This window comes from Cheilinus undulatus, linkage group 14 (assembly GCF_018320785.1).
Source record: "Cheilinus undulatus linkage group 14, ASM1832078v1, whole genome shotgun sequence".
Classification (NCBI taxonomy): Eukaryota; Metazoa; Chordata; class Actinopteri; order Labriformes; family Labridae; genus Cheilinus; species Cheilinus undulatus.
The window spans coordinates 23,437,471-23,446,854 of NC_054878.1; the positions used below are offsets into that span (position 1 = coordinate 23,437,471).

Below are 9,384 nucleotides of genomic sequence, written 5' to 3' on the forward strand. Positions count from 1 at the left end.
CAAATACTTTTGTTCATAAATTGCATCACTAACAATTGTCACATTTGTTTCAAGGCATTTGGTCGTGACCCACCGAAAACTAGTTTTGGGCCCTAAACCGGCAGATGTGAACCCCCTCCTTTATCTGATACGTTGGAGATGCAGGCCAGATTGACGCCATGACGTCAGACCAGACTCAAGCGGAAGGTTTTAAAAACATCTCGAGTAACTCACTCTAAATTAAACCTGTTTGTTTTATTTAATCTTTATTATTCGGTGACAACAAAATACACGTATACCCGTTACTTGAAAAAAAAGAAGAAAAAAAGAGGAACTACCATTAAAAATACCGGAAGGGTTGCTGTGACAACAGTGCACAAGAAGGTTTGTTGCCATTGGCGACCAAAGTGTTTGCACTCTGACAGTTTTGGTTGGCGTTTTGTTAACTTTTCAGCAAGCTAGAAAACACTGCATAACAGCGGTTAACGTCACAATATCGCACATCTAAGCTAAAAAGTCGTTTGTAAATCAAATAATGAACTCAAACTCGTTATTATATTCACTAGATCTCGTTGCTGGTAGCGGACATACTTTAAACGTAGAGCAAAGAACCGCTCTGCAGACCTCCTTGACAATTCTGAGGAAAAACTACAAATTCAACCGAGTCTTGTTCTGGGGCAAAATACTGGGAATAAAGGAGGATTATTTCATCGCTCAAGGGAGAGGAGAAGATGAGATGAAGGACAAAAAGAACCTCTATAGGTAAGCTACAGCCTCATACATGTCGTTATGTCTTTTTTGTCAGTGTGAAATACCTGTTTGTGTCTTATGTGGTCTCCAGTTTCAACTGCATGGACTGGTTCCTGCTTCCCCCTGCCACAGACTCAATGATAGAGGAAGTATCCAGAGCCACCAAAGGTCGCTTCATTGGAGACCCCTCACATGTGTATGAGCGTCATGAGGTACCCAAGCAAGGAGAGAGGGAAGAAGAGGTGGTAAGTTGGGAACTGTGTAAGGGTAAAATTCAAGATTATCAGCCTATTGTACATTATTAACATAGGCCAAGCATTGTAGTTTTCAGCAAGACAAAAATATGCAATACATTAATCCACTGTAGGGGTACTATAGGATCCTATGGCCAAAAACAAGGATGAGTGATGGCTACGATTTAACATACTCATAAAAACAATGCTAACCTGAAGCAGGGAGACAATGCTTATTGCCTCCAAATAAATACTTGTGCCATAAATATGTTTGCAATCACTTATTTAACATTTCTTATTTTTTATTTGTTAACATTACTTTGTCGAAATCTGTTTTCATTTGGACAATTTAGAGGTTCTTTTGTCAAAATAATCTAAATTATACTGACCATGACTGATTTATGAAATCAATAAAAGGGTAAAACCAAGAAAGTGAACTCTTTTTATAGGCTCTGTACCTCAGGTCAGTTTTCTTTAAAGTAAAACAGAATATTCCTATAAATAAGAGTGCAAAAGAACTGTGCATCTAAATCCCAGAAGTAAAGTTCTCATGCATTTTTTCCCCCAATATCTTACCAAGTGTACATTCATGGCATTGTAGCTTACCTGCTGATTGTCTTCACTTCCAGATCAAAGTGAAAGAGGAGAGCAGGCTGGCAGTGACAGTCCATTTGATCGATGAAGAGGTGTCTGTGGTGCCTCGGGGTGCCTTCGTCAAGAGCCCACACGGCCTAGTCCAGGTCAACCGCAGCTTTGGAGGTACAGTAAATAAATGATTCTGCAGAATACTGTTTGTTCTTTTCACATTGTGGTGTTCCAGTTATTTCAGTATCATTGTTTGCTTCGGCTTGAAATACATTCCAGCATGTTTTTTTTTTCATTAGGTCTGTCTCACTCAGAAGCAGGGAAGCTCAACAACTACCTTCACTTTAGCAAACCAAAGAACCTAAAGAAGAAATCCATCCTGGAATTTGGTGATTTGACCCCAGCTCTTGACTTCCTGGATGAACTGAGTGATGATATCCCAAAAGGTGACGTCACTGTTACATTTACATGGTCATATCAGCACATTAAATGTCTTATTAGACAAGATTGTCAAAAAAGTAAGGAAAGTGCTTTCCCACAAACTGAAAGCACAGCTATTTTGACTATTTACAAAGGTTACTGAGGCTGTCATAAAGCTAGTGCAAAAACAGTGTTCTTTTCTCTTTCGTGTTTTCCAACTGAAGTGTTTCACAACAACCAAATGAGGCGTTACTTTACAGCTTATCACTCTGGTGATTAAACTAACTGAAAGTCAAAAAGAGTTTCTTCTCGTAAGAAACTACTGATTTTAACAACTGATTGCAGAGCTGTATTGATTGGATGAATTCCTAACACTTCTGATGAAAGCTTCTCTCCCTTGTGGATTTGGTTTTCTCAGAATATGCAGAAAGAATTTTCCTTTAACTTTGCCAAACACTGCAGTTTGGCATATTGTTGACTTGCAACCACATGACTACAGTTAGATTACAAGAATCTGGGCTCATGGATTCAGGACCCACCTACGAGTCTGACTACACGTACGCCTTTGGAAATCACAGATAATCCTGCTTTTATCAGAGTTAAATAAACCCGAACTGCCTCAAACTTAAAATTGATATTACATGATTTTTAAGATCACATTTATCTGTAGGAACTAGAACTATTTAGATTACTAAACCAGTGTTTTACCCAGATAAAAGGTAATTTCAGAGTGTAATAGACGTTAATATGTAAATGAACCAGTCACAAAGATATGGTGTGGTGATGTTACAATGTCAGCATTATGATGATGAGTCTTTCAGGCCTTGTTTTAAACTCTTTATTATATATTTTTGAAAAATCAAAAACCAAGGGTAAATAATACACTTTAACACTTTAAAATTGTGGTCTTTAGTGAGGTTGCTAAGAAGGATATAGTCCAGGCATCTACAAATTTAGATTGAGTAAGGCTCTGGACATACAAGTGTAAGAAAAAAATGTTTAGCGCCCCATGGCCAAACATGCAACAGATGTCTGATTTAAGAGGGCTTCCACATGTGTAAATGTTTGTGTGTTCTTCAGGCTTATGCGGATGTCAGCAGTGTCATCACTGCAGCAGACATTAAACAGCTGTCTCAATGCCACACTCGCTGCAGTCATCTTAACAGTGCATCGCATGCAATTTCGGCAAAAGAGAAAGAGTTAAAAAAATTTTAAAGAGGACTTTGGGGGATATGCAACATGATGTATTTTCACTAAAAGACAGGTGCTCTCCTCTGGGGCTTGCCCCTCTTTTTTCAACAATCCTGCAAACTGTTTCCAGCTCCTGATTTATAGCTTTAGATTTTTACCTCTCGCAGAAGTAGAGCTATAACCTGCATAACAGATGTTACATATTACATACAGTATCAGAAATTTAGAAAACTTTAACAGATATTGTTGTACAAGAAAAACTGGAGTATCCCCAGGTCCACTCTAGCATGTGATAGTATAATCTTGGATGAAAAGAAAGATTACTGACGCCTCTATTGTAACTAAGCTCTGTAATGTGGCTAAAGATCATGAAGTGCAGTTTATGTCAACCTTTTTTGTTCTGCAGGATCATGGAGTCTTCAGTTTGAATGTGCTAGTGAAGTGTGTGTGCTGCGCAGCCTGCTATGGCTCGGCCTGACCTTCTACCATGTGCCAATGACACCGCTGCATGGATACATCTACATTGGAGACGGAACCAAGAATCTGGACCTTCCCTTTATGTTATAAACAGTGACATTCTATCATAGGCATCAGTTTCCTCCAGATTCTAGTGATACAATTAACTCTTGAAATGTATTCCATCAAACATACAACAGTTTTTTATCCTCTTATCTTAAACTAATAAAGTCAAGAGGTACAGTCGTGCAGTTGGACTCTATAAGCTCTTTGTCTCATTTAGTTCTTGTGCACAAAAGCTAGTCCTTCACAGTCAACAACATGTTGAGAGCATTTTATTTGCACATCTGTATTGCCTTGTGTATACACGGTCAACATACCACCTACTTTGAAAGTGTAACACTGACCCATGCTGAGCTCACATTAAGTTGTCAGAGGGTTCACTTCAAGGGCTTTTTTGAGAGCCGACAGGGACAGAATAGATGGTTCTGGGTGGGGCCGAGGGTGATTCATTAAAAGCGTGACACAGCTTTATAAACAAAAGGAAGAATAAATACAGATGGAAGAAGCTCTTTAGTCTTTCCCAGGGTGGTTTGATTAAAAAAAAAAAGTAAATCCTCTTGGAGCTGCATCCTTCAACAAAAGGCCCACCCACTCTGGTCCATGGCTGTGCAGATTCGTCAAATTTTCTGTCTGTTAGTGTTTTATGTAAAGCGGCTTTGGGCTGTAACGCACGTTGTTCTTAAGTGCTGGGTGTCCTACAGACATGCGCGTCTTACACCACTTCAGTCCAGCTTTACGGATGGGTTTCACTGAGTCAATGGACCAGCGGGTCAGGTATCTGTACAATAAACAACAGATGTGGACAGAGGAATTATTGCTAGTTTCAGTTGCAGTTTGACAGCTGATAGATGTTGGTGTGAAAAGCACATAAGAGCAAACATACAAGTCTACTTTACCTGTTAAGTTGGGGCTTGGGCCTCTTTGGGACATGACCCTCTGGAAGTTTGGGTTTGTGGTCAGGCAGAAGACCTTGAGCACAGAAAAAAAGAAATATTTATGTACTTGGCTAAAAGTGTGTCAGAGACTATGTCAAAGGTACAAGAAGAAGAATTATCTGGATTCTATTAATGCGACACAAAGATTTAAACCATCCCAGAGTGAACTAACATGGAAAAGCTCACTCTTAAGCACCTTTGCTACCATTGTTATAAGTTACTGAATGTTCACCACTCACAGTTTGAAAGAGTTCATATAAAATCAGAGGTGTTGAAACTATAAGCTAATGGATGGTTGAAAGAAAACCAATTAAGAATCAACGTCCTGTATTGTGGAAAATTGGTATTACAGTTATCTTCAGTTGCAGCCGTTAAATAAATATAACCCTTAAAACAGGAATGAAAAAAAAACCCTGCTTCAGTAGTTTAGTCTGTTTAAAAATGCACATGGTTTAACATTTTTTGGCTCTGCTAAAATCACTTCTCATCATCTTAATTCACTTCTCTTTGCCTTCTTTGTACCTCTACAACCCTGTCCAACATTTGAAATCTACTGAAATCATATAGCCATTCTTTAGATGGTAAATTCGGGTATATACTGTGAAAAAGATCAAGGGTGGAAAACTTGAGTTCAGGGCTAGTGAACATTTAGACACAAAGAGGGGCAGAAGGTAAAACCGACCTGCTCTGTGGGCCATTTGAACACAGATGGCAATCTTACGATGTTCCTCTGTACATAGACCAGTGATCCTCCTGGGCAACATCCCTCCATCTGATCTAATGAACTGACTCAGCAACAGAACATCCTGGAGGCAAAAAAAACAGACACCTTTAAAACATACAGATGATGCACTCTCCACAATGTCTCATTTAGATGATTTGATCATAAAAGGCCTGCTGGTGTATTTACCGTGTAGTTGTATTTGTTCTGCAGGTTCCATCTGTAGATGGGACACTTGGCTTCGGGGTTTGGAGGCTGTGGTGCAGTTGGGAAGTCCAGAATTTGTCCCTCAATCTGACAGATGATTAAAAAGCAATTACAGAGTATAATAAGTAGCTTTGTGGGGTTGCACCCTTAAAAATTCTGAAAAATTGGAAAGAGCAGGTTTGTCAACAGAGTCTCAACATGTTAGAGTATTTTAAAAAATAATATAATAATTATTATAAATGTATTAATTAATTATTAAAATTAACTATGATTGAGGTGACTGACCCTTCAGCGGACAGCGCTGTCTGGCCCTGAAAGAGCAACAAACTGAAGCGTGCTGAGATTTATGGATGAATATGAGAAAAAATGCACATTTCTGATTTCTCTTACTGTTCAAGTTTTATGTTCTCCCATCAATTAATAAGAGGTAAGGCATTTAGACTTGAGTCTAAAACGTATCTGGAACATGAGACATTAAATGTACATGCTTTAGGATGGTGCTGATGAAAAAAGGGGAGGAGGCTGTGAAGCTTTGTTTCAAAAAAATCTGTTTTCATTAAACTCAATATATTACAGCACTCATGCTTTGAGTTTCCTTGTTAAGTACATTTATCCCATTCCCATCTGAAATAATTACCTTTTTATCTCGGTAGACTTTTGTCTAAATCATGATACAAAGTTTAATTTTGTTACATACAATGCCGCAAAATTGGAGTATTATGGGCTTTCTGCACAATTGGCATTCACTGTCAGTCTAGGTTTGTTATGTGATCAGTGTTGCAGTGTCTAATGTGATATTTTGGCCTTGAAACAATCTTTTTTATTTATACTTACTGTAAATCATAACTTTACATACTTATGTTTTTTTCAGCCACTTATGTTGATTGTATCACTTCTTTGATAATTCAGTCAAGTGTACCAAATGTCAGCATTACACTGACAAGACAGCACAAAAACATCTACAACTGATCAGACAAGTTCATCTTGTTGAATTGATATTTCTATCTCTCATATGTATATTGAACAAAAAACTCACTAGATATCCCAGATATCTGCATTTTGAGTAAATTTGAGGTTATAAAATCACCAGGAGGCCGCCATGCTGGTACTGTGATGCCACTTAGCCTGAGCGCTCCTCGCCGTTGCTATGCAGTAACCGTTTTTTTTCAGACTGGCAGTATGTTTTTCTGCTTGCAGCTGTTGCTGCCATGACAGTTTTCATACCAGGCATGAGTTTGCTGCACGTTGGCCATGTCTCCCTGCTGTCAAAGCTCTGTCATTCCTCTTAAGTTTTACCTCAATAAAACTCCCTACAAGTGACTTGATTCATAGTACAGTGGAGGCGTGCCGGTAGCTTTTTCGAAATAGAAGCATTATGTACAAACAAAGGGAGTTTCTCCAAAGAAATCCTAAAGTGGGCGTTTACTTTGAAAAGCGCAAACCAGATGTGTTTTCGTACTGTTTATCTTTACCTGCAACATTTTGGTGTAAGAAAAAAATAGACAAGACCTCAAATGTATGAGACGTACAGCGTCTCTACAGCGTGTGAGATGCAATCCTAACACTTGCTGCCAGTCTGAAACAGCGGTTACTGCATAGGAACAGCGAGGAAAACTCAGGCTAAGCGACGTCACAGTACCAGCGCAGACCAAAACCTGCCGGTCTCCTGGTGACTTTATAAACTCAAATTACTCGAAATGCAGATATCTAGTGAGTTCTTTTAGTTCACTACACATATGAGCGATATAAATATCTATCCAACAAGATGAACTTGTCAGGGTCCCTTTAAACAATTCCCTTATCAAAGCCTTACATGGTCTCGTGTGTTTCAGTCAGCATAAACAAGAACAGAAAAGTGGAGGAAGTAAACATGGTGGACAGTCACAAAAACAGGCTAAAGCGGTTGAAAGTGTGGCCTCATTTCTCAAAAAACAAAACAAAACAAACAAAAAAACAAAGATGCAAACAGCACAGCGTCTGTTGAACACTGATACCATGCAAGTCATGCATCTTTTTGCACAAGAGCTGTTAATTTTAGTACAAAATTTCAATTTATTTATATAAATCCACAGATCTAGGATCCAAAAAGTAGTTTTCTATTTACTTTAAGGTTTTATCTTTTAAAGAAAGTGAACATTAGTGTTATATTCTAATTCAAGTTCAGTGATTGAAGATCGAGAAGCAGCTTTTTTTAACTGAGACATTTCCAACAAAAAAATTATATTTTAGCATGATCTCCTCTGTCTCAATGTTTAACATTTTTCAAAACAAAACATTTTTGTTTACAAAGCTGTGTCAAAACTGTTTGTTATAACCAGTATTTGAAGTGATCTTGTCACTGACTCTCTCAGAAGGTTGTCTACACTTTTTCAGTGTTCAGAGAGAAAGAGACTCAATAAAATTGAAGTTGTTGACAGTGGAAACCAAAATAGTCTGTTTAAAAAAAAAAGAAAAAAAAAAAATCCCAGGTAGGAACTGATTAGGGAATCCAATCAATAATAAGAATTGATTAATGACATCTATATCAAATTAAATCTTATCAATTCCTATCCCTAAATATCAATGGTAAACCAAAGCATTAGTGTATGCCTGTATCAAATAAGATTTATACTCACAGTTGTTGTTTTACCCTCTGACTTCTCCACAACTGTAAAAGACATAGGATGATGTTAGACTACATTCACAACTACCATATAGCACTACTTTTTGTCAAGTTGACATCATTATGAGTTTATACTGACAGCTACTCTAGGTGACTTGTGTGCCAAGTGATACATACAGTTTGGTGTCATTATCCAACTTTGGCCTTATCAAATTATATAACAGATAGTTTCCTTACTGTGAACTATAATAAATATGTGGTTAGAGGAGGCTACAGTAAGTATCTTAATGTATCGTTCTTTGTTTATACGTTTCTAGGAGTCACGTATACACGTGAACACTGAAATAATCAATGTCAGGGACATTCAAGGCCAGAGAACATGTAAAGACACAAGCAACTACAACTTTCTCTTGTGAAGCACAATAATTAATTTAATGTCTGAAAGTTACTCTTACTGGCCTCGGTTATGCTCCATTATTTATTTCTCAACACAGTAAGAAGATATCTTAGCGGACGCATGCCTTTTAACAAACAGCTCTTTACAGACAAATATTAACCCTATGATGCGTATGTCATCATGTAAGGCAGTAATTCCTCGAGTAGGCATCTTTCACACAAGTATTTTTGACCTCATGATAAACTAACTGCGCTGCATGCATTCAATACCTGCTGTTGCCTTTCCGTTAGCATGCTAGAGTTAGCTCCCGTCTGTTTTTGAGCTAATATCTAAATGTCTCACCTTGGCGGATCCCCCTGCTCTGACAGGTTAAAGCCGGTAGCCCGGGAATACTTATTCTCTGCTGAACCTGCAGATTTGAACACACTGTTCCCAGCTTTAAGCCTGCAAATGAGGTCCACACAGACCTCAACAAACAGCGTGCAGCCATGTTTGATTCCTGACCTTTTCTCCTTCGCTTCCTGTCTGCTAGTCTCGCGAGAATGAAAACAGCAAAAACAGCGGCAGAGACTTCTCATTACATCGAAGACCAACAAAAGGTACACTTAAACACAAAACAGGATGTAAAAGAAAACAAATCATTTATAATTTCCCCCAGGTCCTTGGATGATATTTGGTTATTTTTAATAAGCTGGCTTGATAAAAGTGATATCACAGCCAAGAGGAAATTGTTTTAAAGTACAGATACATATAATGTTATCTAAGCTTGATGATAGTCAAGTTCTTTGTTTTGTCTCATAAAAAAATGTTATTATTCATGATCATGATCTAATAAATCAACAATG

The 9,384-nt window shown here is 38.0% G+C and overlaps 2 protein-coding genes across 2 annotated transcripts; one reads left to right on the plus strand and one right to left on the minus strand.

The window, feature by feature from the left end:
* Nucleotides 1-482: 482 nt before the first annotated feature.
* Nucleotides 483-3,787, plus strand: rsph9 (radial spoke head component 9). Its single transcript, XM_041806054.1, has 5 exons — nucleotides 483-741; nucleotides 821-974; nucleotides 1,592-1,721; nucleotides 1,847-1,993; nucleotides 3,565-3,787. Exons 1-5 carry the CDS (start codon nucleotides 515-517, stop codon nucleotides 3,723-3,725), a joined length of 819 nt encoding a protein of 272 aa, XP_041661988.1. The 5' UTR covers nucleotides 483-514; the 3' UTR covers nucleotides 3,726-3,787.
* Nucleotides 3,788-3,933: 146 nt separating this feature from the next.
* Nucleotides 3,934-9,061, minus strand: mrps18a (mitochondrial ribosomal protein S18A). Its single transcript, XM_041806055.1, has 6 exons — nucleotides 8,882-9,061; nucleotides 8,156-8,187; nucleotides 5,523-5,627; nucleotides 5,295-5,418; nucleotides 4,574-4,646; nucleotides 3,934-4,455 (listed from the first exon to the last, which is right to left on the minus strand). The coding sequence occupies exons 1-6, from the start codon at nucleotides 9,027-9,029 to the stop codon at nucleotides 4,311-4,313; spliced, it is 627 nt and encodes a 208-aa protein (XP_041661989.1). The 5' UTR covers nucleotides 9,030-9,061; the 3' UTR covers nucleotides 3,934-4,310.
* Between the last annotated feature and the right edge of the window lie 323 nt (nucleotides 9,062-9,384).

Bases quoted from the DNA above. Each gene is read 5' to 3' on its own strand.
- rsph9 (XM_041806054.1), top strand. From the start codon at position 515: ATGAACTCAAACTCGTTATTATATTCACTAGATCTCGTTGCTGGTAGC. The intron at 1,722-1,846 runs GTACAGTAAATA...TTTTTTCATTAG, and splicing joins GGTCAACCGCAGCTTTGGAG to GTCTGTCTCACTCAGAAGCA. The intron at 1,994-3,564 runs GTGACGTCACTG...TTTGTTCTGCAG, and splicing joins GAGTGATGATATCCCAAAAG to GATCATGGAGTCTTCAGTTT.
- mrps18a (XM_041806055.1), bottom strand. From the start codon at position 9,029: ATGGCTGCACGCTGTTTGTTGAGGTCTGTGTGGACCTCATTTGCAGGC. The intron at 4,647-5,294 runs GTCGGTTTTACC...TCTGTGCTCAAG, and splicing joins TCAAATGGCCCACAGAGCAG to GTCTTCTGCCTGACCACAAA. The intron at 4,456-4,573 runs GTAAAGTAGACT...TTTATTGTACAG, and splicing joins CCCAAGCCCCAACTTAACAG to ATACCTGACCCGCTGGTCCA.